The 17,092-nt window shown below is 47.6% G+C and overlaps 2 protein-coding genes across 2 annotated transcripts; one reads left to right on the forward strand and one right to left on the reverse strand.

The window, feature by feature from the left end:
- The first annotated feature begins 1,101 nt into the window (after positions 1 to 1,101).
- LOC128272025 (anoctamin-10-like) lies at positions 1,102 to 5,011 on the forward strand. Its single transcript, XM_053009736.1, has 6 exons — positions 1,102 to 1,277; positions 1,802 to 2,210; positions 2,282 to 3,479; positions 3,548 to 3,927; positions 3,989 to 4,163; positions 4,838 to 5,011. Exons 1-6 carry the CDS (start codon positions 1,262 to 1,264, stop codon positions 4,910 to 4,912), a joined length of 2,253 nt encoding a protein of 750 aa, XP_052865696.1. The 5' UTR covers positions 1,102 to 1,261; the 3' UTR covers positions 4,913 to 5,011.
- Positions 5,012 to 5,196: 185 nt separating this feature from the next.
- LOC128270845 (mothers against decapentaplegic homolog 3) lies at positions 5,197 to 16,997 on the reverse strand. Its single transcript, XM_053008270.1, has 9 exons — positions 16,798 to 16,997; positions 11,790 to 11,809; positions 11,573 to 11,636; positions 9,062 to 9,155; positions 8,709 to 8,989; positions 8,326 to 8,630; positions 7,845 to 8,022; positions 7,407 to 7,757; positions 5,197 to 7,338 (listed from the first exon to the last, which is right to left on the reverse strand). The coding sequence occupies exons 1-9, from the start codon at positions 16,995 to 16,997 to the stop codon at positions 7,215 to 7,217; spliced, it is 1,617 nt and encodes a 538-aa protein (XP_052864230.1). The 3' UTR covers positions 5,197 to 7,214.
- Between the last annotated feature and the right edge of the window lie 95 nt (positions 16,998 to 17,092).

Below are 17,092 nucleotides of genomic sequence, written 5' to 3' on the forward strand. Positions count from 1 at the left end.
TGAAGACGGGATGTGCTCAACAGGACGGATGCCTAACCGTATGCCGGTACGAGAAAAATGGCTTGAAGGGCCCGAAGGCGAAAGGAACAAGCTCGGGACACAGGAACACCAGGACAGTATAAGCCGGGAATTTGTTTTCAGCATGCTACGGACGGTGAAGCCGGCGGGTTGGTGCGTGGCCATGAAAAAGAAACGTTGGGGCTACAAGATAAGGTTGTACCTCGCTGAACAGATGAATCATGTTCTCAATGCCAAATAAGGATGCGTGCCAACTGTTTCAAGCTGGAAATAATGAAAACTAAAACAAGATTGCCATTGCTGCATGCCCGGTGTAAATGGTATATCTCTCATAGCCGAGACACGAACCAGCCAATCAGTCAGCTGTTTTCCGTGGTTCTAGTTTGTAAACAAACAGCGGCAAGTTGACGTTTCCTTCCACGCACGAACCGGCTTCGCGATTTCGTGTTCGTGCGTGAATCCGCGATTTACGGTATCTTCTTTTCCCCGTGGCGCTAGCACGCGCACCAGCAGACATCCGCATCCGCACACAGAGTAAAACTTCACACGGAACGGAAAATAGAACGGTTCAGTCAGTCAGCTGCGAAGTGCCAAAATCGGATTGCCGTCGAGATCACGGCGAACGATCGGTGGTGTGTTCCGCGATAACATAATAGCGAATTTCTATCCCCGCTTATCGTAAAACCGCAATCCTACTCGAGCGCCTAATCAGTAGTTGGTGGCAAACATTTGGTTGGCTCTGCAGCGGAGTAAAAACCGTGTGAATAGTTAAATCTCAGTGTCACCGTTCGCCACGAAACAAGGATCAGTGCTCCGATTTTGAGTGTTTGATGTGAATTAATGAAATAACGAATTGAATAGGGTCTCGAATGCACACCGTAAACTGCACTTCAAAGACGTGCGCAAACCGTTCGCTCCGGGCGGACCAGCCGATAGAAGAAATATTATTTATAACTCGACCAAAAACTCAAAGCTGACTCAGCCTCAGAAGTAGATTCCCTTCACAAGCTTCGATTTCGTTCGGGCCGTTTCAAGTTTCTTCGATTAATTTCTGAACTCCCCACTGCAGATGGTGTTTTTTTCATTCTAGCTTCGAGTTGTTTAGTTGTTTCATTAGCAATAGTCGCCCGTCGTTGTCGTCGTCTCGTTAGCCTTGTGATCGCCCGCGAGACACGTAGCTCCGCTCGTGGCTGTAGTGGTTCGCGCAACTCTCCGACAATCAATCTCCGTGACCAGCCGACGAATGGATGATATCAAGGGTAAGAAAAACAAGGTGATCGATTACCCGGTTCAGTTTGAGTTGTGCTACCTTCGGTCCGTTGCTCGCAAGTCATCGAAGTTTTCAAATTTCAGAACACATGCTAGGTCTCTGCCAGCGTCTTCTGGCTTGCTCGACAGCAGAAGCACTATTTAATGAGCCGCGCCGTGAGGAAGCTGCATCCTCACCAGCGGCCACAAACCAGGCCCATTCGCGACCAGTGTTTGCTGGGGCCAGTATTTCTGATTTTTCCCTACTGCGGAAGAGTACCGACCGTTTCAGTATGTACGGCATCGTGTGCAACCAACCGAACATTGTAGTGATTGATAACCGCACCTGTGTGCTTCCGTTTCCTGTGGAATAGTCCACATTTCACAACAACATGCCTGTGCACCGCCGCATGGTGAACCCTTAGCACACCTTTGCACGATCGATAGACACGAATTCTTCTTTGCCATATGCCGTAATAAAAAAGATAACCTTAGGTACGCTCTTATATTTTTCATTAATTTCTCCCCTGCGAAGAAAATTTTATTCCCAACCTTCGCTTCGCCGAGAACGACGAGGAAGAGCTGGTGGAAGAGATTGGCCTCACGAAACGTCCCACAATTCAATCACTTCGCCAGCGCAAATCGCAACTCGACATGCTGGAACAGATGGAGCAGACGGACGAGCAGGAAAAACTAAGCGAACTGCGCCAACGTCGGAAAGGTGGAAGCGTTCGATTCGCGGCTTCAAAGAAAACGCAACCTTTGTTCATTCAGTCAAAAACCGCAACCTCCGAGAAGGACGCTCCCTTCGGCGAGAGTCTGATGGTGATGGAGTTTGGCGAAAGTGCCCCAACGGAAGCGATCCAGTGGATTGTGGAGAAGATGCGTGAACGGCGGGTTGATGGAGGAATGGAGCTGATCGTACGCAAGGAACCGCTCAGCAAGTAAGCGAAGGTCCGTTGGAGAAAATTTTCATGGTTACTAATTATGCACCCTGCCCGCCTTGTACTCCTAGGGATAGTCAATCGATCATTTTTCATATCTCCGCGTCGGCCACCAAGCTACTGGAGATTGCCGACGACATGGGGTTCATGAAGCGCACCAAAACCGGCATCATACGCAACTTTAACGTGGCCTGTCTGGATGAGTTCTTTTGCGATGAAAGCATGTCGCTGGAGGACATCCTCACTCACGCCGATCGGCAGATTATCGTCAAGTATGCACTCGAATCGATCCGTGCGGCGGATGATGAACACAGGATCCCCGGTACCAAGATCATTCTCTACCATGGCCAATCGATCGTGCAGGCGGCACAAAGTGGCGAACTAATTACGTCCCTCTACTCGCTGCACGATAAGCGGCGGCTGAAGGAGCTACGTCACCGCTGGACGAAACCGACCGCACCGCAACCGATCGACGAAATTAGGGACTACTTCGGCGAAAGCGTCGGAATGTACTTCTCCTTTCTTGGCTTCTACACTTACGCCCTGGCCGTACCGACCGTACTCGGCTTTCTGCAGCTTGGCCTCTCGGAGGAAACGGAAACCGTGCCGTTCTTCTGCGTGTTCTACGTCGTCTGGATGAAGGTGTTTCTGGAGTTGTGGAAGCGCAAAAGTTCGTCTCACGCGTACCGCTGGGGCACAGTCACGATGACCAATCTGGATGAGCCACGCGTAGGGTACTATGGAAAGCTGGCGCGCGATCCCATCACCGGCAAGTGGACACCGCACTACCCGAAGTGGAAAACCTACGCCCAAATGTACTGCGTAACTGCTCCGATTATCGGTCTGTGCATGGCGATCGCTGGGTTCGTGACCATCTTTCAGTTTTACGTCGAGGCGCATCTGGCCGAGCAGTTTGGACCGGATGCGTACATACTCTACTTGCCGTCGGTGGTGAACGCGATTTACATTGCTCTGTCAACGCTCGCGTACGATCGTTTGGCCACACTGCTGACCGATCGGGAAAACCACCGCACCCAGAGCCAGTACGAGCGGCATCGTGTAAACAAATTGATAGTGCTCGAGTTCGTCAACAACTTTCTCTGCCTGTTCTACATCGCTTTCGTGCTGCAGGACATGCGAATGCTCAAGACACAACTCATGATGCAGTTGATCGTGCTGCAGTTCTTGCAGAATGTGTTCGAAAACCTGTACCCCTATCTGAAGAAAAAAGTTGGACTGAAGATCGTTCGGATGTTTGTCACCTCGAAGGTAGGTAGAAGGTCAAACACGATCAATGATTCAGCCAAGGCAATTCACTTACTTCTTTTTGATTGCAGTACGACAAGCTGAAGGAAGCACACGACGCACACGAGGAACTGGGCATTCTATCGTTGCCGGAAGACGATCCACGGGTGCTTCAGACGCGCAAGGAAACGATTCTGGAGGAGTACAATACCTACGATGACTACCTGGAGCTGTACATTCAGTTCGGTTACGTGGTCCTATTTTCCTCCGTCGCTCCGCTAACCGCTTTCTGGGCCCTGCTCAACAACGTGATCGAGATACGGCTCGATGCATACAAGCTGTGCAGCTTCTTTAAGCGGCCCTTCGCACGGCGAACGAAAAACATTGGCGCGTGGCAGCTAGCATTCGAAACGTTGGCCATCGTCTCCATTTTGACCAACTGCGGCATTCTTTATCTTTCGCCACAGATGAGGTAGGTTGGGGCCCTTATCTTTGTGATTCTTTTCTTAAAACAAATTATTATCACGTTTCAGAGAGCTTGGCGCCGGAATGAGCCGCGAAGCGTACACACTTACCTTCCTCATTATCGAGCACGTTTTGCTTGGGATGACGTGGTTCATTTATAAAGCGATTCCGGACACACCGCACTGGGTACGGGTGGCGCTGGCAAAAGCGGAACATGACTCCAGGCAGGCACTAAAACGTGAGGTATGATATCGGGCGGTTTGTTGTATTTTCCCGTTTGCAGGATAACATGATTCTTCGGACATCTCAAAAGCTCCTGAATAATCCTGATAACATTCTCTTTAGCAAACTAACCTACAAGTTATTTTGTTTGTGTTTTTTCTTGTTAATTTGTAGGAATAGCGAAAACACAAAGCGACACAATTACACATTCACCTTCACTCTGTCAGTTAGTTTCGCGATCGCACAACCGAAAATGCCTCAGGGACCAAACGGCACCAAAATATCCACTAGTACGGCGACAGTCAAACGGTGGCCAACGGCCAAAATGACCCAAGCAGATGATAGTTACCCAAAAATAACCGATTATGCCATATTTAGCCATTCAATAATTTGAAATGCGAAACGCATGTTCACAATCGACAACGTACAAAAGCCTTTATTACTTCCTAACCGAATTTTGTGTGACTTTTACTTAACCACTTAATCTAAATTGTTTTGCTATTGATATACAAAAAGCTATATTAAACACCTTTGAAGTGTAAATGGAAAAACTTAAGGCAAACAGCTTAACGTGCTACACTAATGCTTAGCAAATGAACTGAATGTGTTCGTTGTTTTGAGACTGACAAGTGATCTGAAAACGTTGCGGCCACGCGTGACCCGTTATTGTTAACCCGTCCGTTGGTTACTTACAGAATGCGCAGCGATCTCGTAATGTACTGTTCCGTCGGTTTCGCAGCGTTTACGATACGCATTCGATGCTCAACTGATCCCAAATGAAAGGCAAAAAGTGATCTTCTCTTTACGTGCTTTTGTCGTGATCTTTTTTTAAAAGAATCTTGAAATGAATCTGTTGAAGATAAAATACCAAGGAATGCCTTTTGAAATGTAGCATGGAAAATGAAAATAAATTGTTACCAATGAATAGAAAACATGTGTTGTGTGTTTTATCGCTTACCCAAATTGTATGTAGTTGTATTCATGGATTCGGATATCAGTATTCGTTGCTTCATGTGGTTCGACATTTTTTGTCTACTTTTATTATTACTTCAAGTTTATTTCTTCAGCAAGTGCAACCTTATGATCGTTCTCCGTCTTCTTTGTTTGCGATCATCGTGTTCCTTCTCTCCATTTCACTTTCTACCGCTCCTTTCCACTCTCTTTCTCAATCTGTCTCCACTACTTTTCATTCACAATTCACTCAACCCAACGATTGGGAAAAGTAAAACAAAATTAAAAATACATGCTAACAAACGACGGAACTCCGTCCTGCAGATTGCAAACCGTTATCGATTATCGTTATCTGTCGCACCGCGCGTCTCGCCACTAATCATTTAAAGTCTACTGTTTTCTCACGCACAATAAATTTAAACCTAGCGGGAATAAGTAGGAGAAAGATGGCGAAGGAGCGCGAGGACCCCACGGGGCTCCCGTCGCCATTAGGCTGTTCTGGTTGTGTATGTGTTTGGCGTAAATTCCTGTCAATTACGTTCCGGTGTGGGGTACATAGCAAAACCAATCCGCGCTGATAACTTACGTCATGAAAACAAAAGCCAACAAAAGAAATCAACCAACCGAACAAACGCAAAAGGATTACGTGTGGCCTTCGGTACGAGCTGCTGCGCACTGCCCTGAATCCTCTAAGTATCACTAAGATGCTGAACAGTACAATCGATATAAATCTCTTTCGAACTAACATTGCCGAACTAATCGCGAAACGTGCCTCACCACGAGAGTGCCTTTTATTGTGCCACTTCTCTCTTTGAGAGAATACCGTACATTCTTATTTATTCCGATCATCAATTGTCGCTGAAATTTATTGTTACATTTTTAAATTTTGCCTTTTTGATGCTCTTTTATACAACGTGTCAAAAATACAACTCTTTGTCATTTTGTTTTGCTTTTATCTCACACATCCGCGCCGCTATTCTCATATTTCTTCGTCAGCTGATTGTGGTTCCAACAAGAAGTTGGATAAACGTAATCACATTTACTACGATTTGTTGGCTGCTCACTTTACCCGTATACAACCGATGTTCAATGCTGTATACTGTTTGCCCTCATACGATTTAGATGTCCCATTCAGTGTTTTGTATGTCCTGTCCTTTATACTTGCAACCGTTGTGGCATTAGTACTACTTATCAGGACTTGCCGTGGCTTTATATCCGTTCTACGACAAGTGTTTTATGTTAGTAAAAAACTTAAAAAAGGGAAACTAACCTTAACAACTTAAAAGAGGAAAACTTGCAATGAAAATAGAAACACTTTCGAAGCGAACAACATACTAATGCTGAGGTTGTTCGAAAAAGGGAGGCTTACATTCGATCAACTACATTCCTATCACGGGGCAGACTTAATTGTGGTCGTCTCTTGGACTTGACTTGATCATCAACCATTGCTTTATACACAGTTAATAACACATGTACGATGATTGTTTGTTTGTAACCGACTAACAAGATGCACTTCAGCGAGTGTACGCTTTCCAAAAGGGGTTTTCGGATCGATTCCGAAAATGTCACAAACAATCATTTGATGAATGCTACTAAGGAACAGGTTCAAGTATGTGTACAAAACAGTAAGGCATCCTACTTCCAATCATTACCTTAACCTGCACACAAAGTGGGATGGCAATGATTTCAGTCCTTCGTAAAAGGACCTTTTTCATCGCTCATCAGAGCGTATGCAGCGATGGACGTAATTTAGCGTAGTATAGTGTCAACAGTACAAAACAAAACACGCGAATTGTCGCCAGAAAATATGCCACCGTTGTAAGACGACAGGGTTTCCTAAACTGATCGTTTGGGCGCGTTAAAAGCAAACCAAAACTGATGAAATGCTAACGAAGGAGGGTTATGACATATAAGATATTTTCTCTACTAAAATAGCATTCCAAACCACAGTTTGGAAAACTTATGGAGGCATCAACTACCACGAGAAAAAGATTTAAACACAAAAACTTCAGGGAACCAACAATCGGGAGGTAGAGGTATTTAGAACTACCCCTTGTGGTCACTCGTTGATGAGTTGCAGGGGTCACACATACACATGAACAAACACACACTCAATTGGTTTTAGGACATAGAGCTACATGGCAACCGTGGCGAGCCCATCTGGGTGAGGACGCGATCCAACCACTGCAGGGGACCATTTAAATGCAATTCTATCCAGCACGGCGTTGAGGTAACGGTTTGACGGCTGCAACGAAAAGAAATCCAAATTATCTGCCAGTCTTTCTCGGTTCGGATCACCCCCCTCTTTCTTACCGATATTCTGCTCCCCAGCCCTTCACGAACGACATACGGATGGTACACATCCGTGTCAGCTGATAAACGGCTTCGAAGCCCTGCGAAACCGACTGGGACAGGAGGGTGGCAAACTCTTGGTTGTTGAAGATCTTCAAATTGCAACCGGGCGGGATTTTGCAGACCGTTGCCGGATGCCAGCCATAGCGTTGGTTGCAATTCGGACTCTGCACGAAGATGCTGGAATCGCTCAAACACTCGGCAAACACCTCGCCACCGATGTAGTAGAGCCGCACGCCCTTGCCAATGTGGCGTCGCGTCTGCTCCACTACCTCGTTTCGATTCACATTCGACAGCAATCCGAGACAGAATCTGTATCAACGACGAAATGTAAGAAGAGAAAGTTCATCGTATACTGTTTGCCGCTAATTTGCGAAGCACACCGTGCTGTCAGCCTACCGTTCCGAGTTGGAAGGATCGGTGAAACCGTCCACGGTAATCGAGGGTTGTGACGCGTGGAACGTTTCCCCGACGCGCAGGTTCAGCTCGTAGTAACTGATCGAGCACCAGAACGCCGGTTCGTGGTACATTACAGGCTGGGCATCCATCTCGGTCGGTGACATGGGGGACATGTCGGCTGATGATAGGGACAATACAGGTACGATTAAGTGTTGGAAACGCATGCTGCTGTACGTTAGACGCTCTCTTCTAGAACGCAACATCATTTTCTTGGGTATTACGAGTTTCATAAGCATCTAAAAAAATCGTTTTTAACTTTACAACTTGATAAATTGTTATGATCTTGATCGACCACTATCGGTTTCAAGTGGCACATTCCTCACACCGTAGAAATCCCCACCAACGTAGCAAGGCGTCTCAATGCGGCATCATATCGTGATAACAAGAAAAACCAAAGGGCTGGATACCAACAATGACTCACTCATATTATCATTCTGATCCAACGGATCGCCGTCTTCAGACATGTAGCCGGGCGGTGGCGTCTCGGTGTTCGGTATGTTCCCGACTCCGACGCTGACCGAATCCATAATCGTCGTGTTGGTCGGTATCTGCTGACCGAGTGTCGCCTCCATGTAGCAAGGTGCGGAGGAAAGTTGTTGCTGCTGCTGTTGCTGTTGCTGCTGCTGCTGTTGCTGTAGCTGTTGGTTCTGCTGCTGTTGCTGTAGTTGCTGATGTAGCTGCTGAGTTGATACTTGCTGCGATTGCGGGCTGGTTACATAGTTATCGCTAAAGTGAACCGAACAATGGTGGCGTTAGTGAATAAGGACGAACTTCGTACTGGGGTCATCCACTGAGCAGTCATACTTTAATGCGTTGTACTGTATGTTCACTGGAACGGTATTGCTAAGGTCGTCCAGCGTGTAGGTAACGGAATTCTCGCCCGTCAGATTGGTGAGGTTCTTCGGCACCAGGATCGTGAGGGGTTGCTGATTCTGGGCCTGCTGCTGTTGCTGGGCCTGCTGTTGCAGGTGCTGCTGATGCTGCGTATCGATGCGGGTATAGTGATATGGATTGATGCACACTTCGTCCTTTTTCAAATGAAATGCGTACTCGCATATGTCGAGTGCTTTCAGTTCTGCCTGGCTCTGTAAAGGCGAAATATTGTGGTCAACTCGTTGATGTATCTCGACTGACTTTACTTTGCATGCATGGCGTACCTGTAGGTCAGGCCAGCGCCACAGGCGACAATATATAACGTGTGGTAGACCTTTCCTTAGCGCAACTCCATTTTCACCATTCGCAGGGCGGTTTCTGTGGAAAAAGATTGAATGTGCGAAAATGGTAACCTTTTTCCAATCATACACCCAGGACAAAAGCTTTAAAAGTATTGCAAAAAACAATATGTCGCCCATACTGCTCCATTAATTCGTAATTATGAATAAATTATTCATGTTTTTAGTGCCTTTTTTCCTCCCGTGGAATACTGGCCATGAACGGGCCGAACCATGGGCCGATTTGAAGGCTGCGCGAACAAATCAGGTTCCATAAACACCACGATTAAGTCATCAATCACCACCCATCAACAACAACAGGCACACAACGGGCGCTGGCCCGGCAAAGGGCATGTACCGGTTGCATTGCGTGAAACGCGCAAAGATGATGAATGAAATGTTGCCGCGTACCGCGAAGCAACAGAAAATGCATCACACACATCACAAGATCCTGGTATGTGCTTTTTTATTCATTTCTGGCATTCGAATTTACCTCTATATGGCCAGCCGAGAGGCAGGATAGTTCGGAGAAGGAATGCCGCCGCATGGTTTGTTTGTACAAAATTAATTACCAGCCACCGGGCTTTCGGCCCCGTGATCTGTCCCCGGACACTTTGGGAACCCCTCTCTCCGTGTATATTGTTTCTTAACGTGTTTATTTTGTTAATTTCTTTTCTTTCATCAAGCACCATGAGACGGTAGCATTCGGCACAGCACGGTGTGTGTGTGTGTGTGTGTGTGGCCTCTTAACAAACATTGCGGGCGTAAAAAAAATATTGTGAGTTGCCACAAGTTCGCAACAAGGACACTCACGGTTTACATAATTATGTTGATTGCACTAGAACCTATTGTAATTTGAAGCAAAGCCTACTAAGATGACAACATTGATAAATGTTCCTAATCCCCGAAGAAGTATTGCTTGACTTTGACAAATTACGATACACGATTGCTACACAAGTTGTGTGTACTCGTTCCTCACAGTGGCCTCTTGTAGCGGACAGTTGCAAAAACAGCCAAGACAAACACACGCGACATCGCCAATTTAGCATACTCATGAGGGTTGAGGTCATTAGACGCTGATGCAATGGTGGAAGACTTCGTGGACCTCGCAACCTCACGCAAGACCCAGGGAACACGGGTGGCCTACGCATTTTGACGTATTCCATGAATCGTGCCATCGCTTTCTCGTTCTTTCTCTTAAATACTCTCGAACAGAAACCACATTCACATGTTTTGTAACGATTTTCGCACTTTTTTCCTTTATCGGTCCGGCTTTACAACGAATGGCACTAATGCCCACGCGAATCGCACACCGGTTCATCGGTTTATGAGAATGCCAGTCGGGCGGCGTGCAACCGAGAGAGCCAAGGAGCAGCAGCCGCCAAGTGAGTGTGTGCTTTTCATTAACACAATCGAAGCATGCACTGGCGGCGCTGGCAATGATCAGCCAGACCGACGACGCATGATGAGCCACCCCTTTTCTGCACGTGGGTAGTAACACTTTGTTGGCAGTGAAATCGATGTAAATAGCCCCAAATGGAAGCCCTCTGAAACGGGTTAACAAGACCATTAGACACGCATAGAGTGAGCGGCATCCGACCGATGGCATCAATCCAGCAAAGCATAAATCAAAACGATACAAATATCATTCACTGCACTTGCACAAGATGAATTTTTGTTTTGTTTTACACCAGCAAACTCAGGGCGAGTATCGAAGAGAGTCAACTGTTTGGTGCGGAACGAATGATTAACCATATTGGCCTGCCTTGTTACAATTCTACAACCAACCATTCGAGAGCACATGAGTGAAAAAGTCCTTCCAAACATGTTAAATGCCTAAATATGAAAACATACGGCGGCACACGGCAAGGCGACTTCCGTTCCCTTATCGTGGGCTCGACACAGCTCTTTGACGCGTTTCCTGTAGCGAAGGGTTGTATTTTGTTGCACTTTACCGGGCCCGTTGCTGCACATCCACAGAAATTCGCGAGTGATGTCATGTACTAAATTGTTGATGTTTATCTGTTCCTTCCTCTTTGCATGCCCCATTCTACCTATCTTTCTCTTTCTTTCACTCTCAACAAACACACTTGCACAGACGCAGCTAGCTGAGGACGATTAGCATAAAAGGCGACGCAAATAATCAAGCACTCACAACAATCGGGCGAATGATGTCCTTTTCTCAGACACAAACTCCATGCAGTCCCAATGCCCAAACGAACGTGTTTTACTACCTTTGTAAGTGTAATAATTCGCGCCTGGCTGGCTTAGGCTCAATTTTGATTGTCACGGGAAATAAATTAAAGCTCTATTAGCACAGCAAGGAGCACTAGGGCGACGAAAGTAGGCGACGGCTTCGTCGTCATGGGTGTGTGTGAGTGCACCGCCTTCAGACGACGCCAGAATTTTCTTATTCACTATCCGCCGGTTCGGTTCGTCATCACGACTTCTTCGTACCTTTTACCACGCGCGCCGCTGGCTGTATCTTCCTCCTCCGGCTTTTCCTTGTTTGCCCACTCCCCTGTGTCGCAATTGCACAATAATCAACACAATCGGTTCTCCCCGATCCCGGTGCCGGTCACCGCAAAAATGGATAAAACAAATTCGTCCACACCATACACGAGCAGAGCGTGCCGCCACCACCGCGCTGGCCACTTTCCGTCCTCCGTCTCACACTCAATCGTCGCGCTATGTCTGGACGGGCGCGTGACAGAAACGGAGAACGACTGCCGCGCGAATTTCCGCAACGCAATGCCCGAGAGCGCGGCGCCACCGTAGAGCATGCGAACGAAAGAAATGGACGAAGCGCGCGCCGGCCGCGGATTGCCGTTTTCGGTCACTCTCAGGTGCTGCACTCCGCGAGAATTTTACTAACCCCACGGACGAGTGTGAATGTGTGTGTGTTTTGTTTTCTTTCGCCCAATCAGTCGCGCCTCCGCCAAAATGACACACACGACCCACAACAACACACCGGAGGAGCAGCGGCGTTGGCGTCGTCCGTGCGGATGAACATCCGAAGCGAAACTGCTTCCTACGAGCGTTCCGACTCCCGGCCAACTATTCCATCATCATCGTCGCCACGGGTTGCTGCGTTTCTGCCCCGCGGTGGCGGCAAGGGGGATCCCTTGCCGCTCCCCCCGAGTCGGGGGGCAGCACAAGCATTTCCGACCCAGTGTGGCTCCGACCAGCACGGAGAGCGAGAAAAGGACGGCAACCAAAAAGCGGACAAAAAGGATGATGCCAAACGGAGCCGAAAGAGTGTGCGAAAGCAAACTGGAGCGTTAGAAAGAGAATGCAAAACAACCCCTCGGGTCGGGCGGATGGATGACCTACCGCGTCCAGTCCAGGGGGAACCAGGGTTTGTTGTATCGGTGTGTGTGTGTGTTTGTGTACGAGAGAGAGAAGTGGAGCAAAAATGCGTGTTCTTTAAAAGGGAAAGTTCGGTGTGCCGCTTTGCACTTGTGCTTTTGGAGGAAGTTTTTCCGATTAATGTTTTTCGATTTCACCGGTCACCCCTTCAGTTGACGGCAAACTGCTTAATGGTTGAGAAAAAAAATTAAAACCGAGGCGAACGGTTAAACGTTCAATATTTAAACCTTTTCACGCATGAAGAGTTTCCGTTTTCTGCACGTTTGGTGCGTGCTCTCGATTTTTAATACAAAACAACAGTTTCTCCCTTATTTCCATTCTCTTTAACTAGCACGCAACCACCGGTCACAGTGCATTTCTTTGAACAAGCATGTCTTAACGGGCACGCAACAACGATTACCATAATGTTTCATCATTCGCATCATTCCAGCAACCCGTTTTTATGCCTTCTGCCCTGGGTTCTAGTATCCCTTCTTCTTAGCGAGTTGAGCGCCGCGGCGAATCCACAATTTCTTCCATGTCCTCTCTGTTCGAGAAAAGTAGGCCTAAAATAAAGTCCAAGAAGAAAAGCAAGCGACGCCGAAGCAAGCTCGTACTCTCATTTCTCAAACATCATACAGCACCGCGAGCATAAGCAACACATGTTTTTATTCCTTCGGCAATGTTCCTTGTTATGTTCCGTTCGTTCTTTTTTACACCATGCCTTACATCTCGCGCCTTACCTGAAGCGTATAAAAACGGGAAAAGGTAAATTAATTGGTTCGGTTTCTTTTTCGCATGATCATAACTAAAGCGCGTACGCACGCAATAGTCAACTAGGAGTGCTGTGCATGTAGAAAAAAGACACGATAAAGTTCTAAACAATTCCGTTGGTTCAGATCAATTATAAAATAATGTAATGCTCCGCTTCGTTGCTTTACATAATCATTATGTTTATTTTACGCGAAACGTATCGAGGAAACTGATACTTTTATGTGGTCACAATGCTAAATGCTATGTAAATTGTTACACTTTTCGTAAAACGTAAGCTCCATTTTGCCAGTAATGGCAAATCCAGCCAGAAAGACGATGAAGATGGAACTGATGAATAAAAAGGTAAACCACGGAAACCCCAAATCATTCACCGGCGTTGCGAAGTGAAACGAAAATGAACAATCAACTTAAATAACAACCTCCACGCGCATAGCGAGTGTGAGATTGAGCGAAACAGAGAGGCAGAGATGCAAAGAGAGAGGGAGAGAATAGGTTGTAAGCATCTTCACAGCAAAAACCAGAACACAACATCGAAAAAAATGTTTGCCAAATTAGCAACTTCCCTTCACACACACACACGGGCGCGCGCAGCATACATGTGTGCAAAACACAGTGTCGCATTTCAACGACCAAAATAGTGTTAGAAATTCATGGTAAATATGAAAGTTTATAAACAACAAACCAGTCAAATGAAATTAAGGCCCGGCTGGGTTTAATGCGAACAGAAACAGGACAGGATACAAAATCCATTTCTATGCTAATTTCATGGCCTGCCTTTCCATCTCATCGCACACTCTGTTCGATTCGCATAAAGCATACTTGCATAATGCACGCCGCCATGCGATGCGTCACTGTAGTCTCTTCCACTGTGTGCACTCCACTCCTGGCGACAAGCACGCACATACACACACACACACGCACGCGCGGTCTACTCGTACGCACCTGACGTCGTCTGCATCGTAAAACGCTGCACCCGGCGTGGCAGGAACTGTCTGTCCCGTTGCCTGCCTGCGCTTTTGATGATGTGTGTGCGTTTCGGGCGACGAGAGTATTTAGCACTTCGGCCAGCTCCTTTGGGTTTGTGTTGTTGTTATTGGTTATGCGGACCAACCAACACATTGGCACACGGGCAATACTACGCCTAATGCCTACCCACACAACACAAGCCACCGATGTCCGCTATGTCGCCGCCTTAACGCTCACTTTCCTGCGTAGGTGAATGACACTCTAGAGAGCGGGACCACACACCACCAGAGACCCTTTCCGTGGGGCTTGATTCCTTCCTTCCTAACCACATCTCTTTTCTAATTTTAGATTTTAATTATATACTTTAGACATTTTGCATTTTGCACTGACATATACTTTCACCACGAAGCACCAACACTGAAGTAAGGTAATACCTTTTTTTTGCCTTTTGCAATGCTTGTCATAAATTTACTTTGTTTTGTTTGAAGGATTCATATAAGCAAGCGAAGGAACAGAACCGGAAAGGGGGGAACCCGTTTACCTGCGCGCTGCTGTCCGTGTGTGTTTACTTCTGTCTGCCTCTGAACTTGCCCGCCGCCGGTTTACCTTCTTGTGACACCGATTAGATCATTCCTTACTTCCTTGCCAGTCGTCTGGCTAGGCTTTGGTGTGCCAGGCTCTCTGTCACGACGACCACCACAAGCAAGAGACTTTCACACGTCAAGCCAAAACGGTGCCGGGCGCGTATGCGCACGAAAGCCGCTCTCTTTCTATCCTGTACCAAAACACACACACACACGGGCGCGCAGTTCCAGTCCTTCTTCTAACTATATTTCGCCAGACAGCACAGCAGTTCCGGCGACGGTCGCGCTGGGCGCGAATGGAAATGTTGTTGACCTTGTCGCTGCTGCGTCGGCCGTCGCCGCCGTCGGCTGGCCGCGGTGAACCCAACCTCTCCCAATGATGTCTGACGATGGGGTGCATGAATTGGTGGTCCTGGTGTGCGTGTGTTTTTGTTGTTCCGAGAAGCTTCAGCTTGGGCCAAATTGCATCTAATGCCGCCGCCGCCACCAGGAAACGCGAAGGGAACGCGCACAGGGAGTAAAGGAACTTCCTCTTAGGGGGCGACACAGGAAAAAACACAAAACAAAAACCCAGACGAGTGACGATCGATTTTTTCCCCACTTCCCACACATCCCAAGTCCAGACAGGCGTCGTAATCGCCCCGTAACCGAAGCATAAAAACGTGTTCCCTCCGCCCAGGCGAAGTACTCGTGTGTATTCTGATTCTCGAAATTCTTTTACGCGCTATGCTAGGCTTCGTAGTGTGCGCTATAGTCAATGTCAACGTTGTTACAGGACAAAGCAGGCCTTGGCCTGTTCAACCTCGCGCAGGACACAGTAACCAATGGAGACGCCTGGTCTTTTTGGGAGCTTAAAAGGGATTTATAATAAACCTCCCCAAATCTCGTTGAATTACAACACATAATAAGCGATTGAGCCGCATTATCACCGCCTAACAACTGCCCAACGCAAGTCGGACAGATGGAGTTGCGCCATGCGTATGAGCAGTGCATTCCGTTTCTCAATCGGCTTATCTACAAAAATCTGGAAGGCGTAACTTGGTTGACGATTTGCCAAGATACCGTCACTTGATAAGTGGTTCTCTTCCAGAGTGTGTGTGTGTGTAACGTAATTCGTGGACGTGCATGACTCTGTGTTGACTCTTATATTCAGCACCACACAACTCTGGCAACCGACAGAGCGTTTGTTGGTTTGAATAAACATTTGTTCCTGCTCAACACAGCTCCAATGTTGAAGAGTACCCGAGCCACTTCGTCTCGCGGCAACAGAGGGGTCGAATTGAATTAAAAAAAAAATCTTCACACAAACACTCTCAAGGGTGGTTCAGTGCCGAAACGAAACACTCCTGGAAGATGGTGCTGGAAGTAGACATAACTGCGTCATTATTCAATGCAAGATACAAACGCCAACAACGGCTATCAGAGACAAGTAACGTTTACACACAATCCGTGAACAGAACAAATATCCCACATTGCCTACTATGCAGGATATTTGGGAACCTGCACATTCAAACCTAGTATGCGTCGCGATCAAGTTAGCGCCGCACCGAGAGCATTTCCCATCGCATTTGCCATGAAATAGAAAGCTTAAGAGAGTGACTGAATGGTGATTTGTTTTTCACGGTACCCGCCATCGGCTGACCGCTCCATCATCAAAGCAACCGCCGTCAGTCATTGCGAGGTTGCTCTTTTCGCTCGCACATTGCTCGCCTTTCTTTCTCGCTCTCCAGCGGCCAAAAGCTCTACGCCACCGCGTGTCCTTGATCTTTAGCCACAGGTTCTCGCGTCCCGCGCCGTGTCCACTCGCGCGCCTAATACTATTCTCACGCACACGTTCGCTCCGGCGGCCAATTTGCGGCCGGGGTGGGCGTGTGTTGGTGTTTATGATCGCCGAAATTGTTTTCCACTACACGGTTTAGTGTGTGTGTGCGTGGGTCCCACACACAAATCGCCCGTAATGGATATGTTTCGCATCTATGCAGGGGAAAATGGGGAATCCATAAGCCTTACCTTGGGATCGGGATGCACTTGGTGTGCGAGTTTTGCGTCCTCAGCGCCCGTTCCAGCTCCTCCAGGGCGCTGGATTTTTTCATCTTTTTCGCCAAACTTTTCACCGCCTTCTCGCACCACTTTCCCTCGGCCGAATCATCCGACGGCACCTTGCGCCAGCCGAGCAGCCGCTTCACGATGGGCGGATTGAAGGGCAACATATTTCTGCGCCCGTCGTAACTTATTCGCCCTAAAACGATAGCTGCTGCTGCGGAGGATCCCGAAAACTCCCGATCGATTCACACTACCTTCTCCA

The sequence above is a fragment of the Anopheles cruzii genome, chromosome 3 (genome assembly GCF_943734635.1).
Source record: "Anopheles cruzii chromosome 3, idAnoCruzAS_RS32_06, whole genome shotgun sequence".
Lineage (NCBI taxonomy): Eukaryota > Metazoa > Arthropoda > Insecta > Diptera > Culicidae > Anopheles > Anopheles cruzii.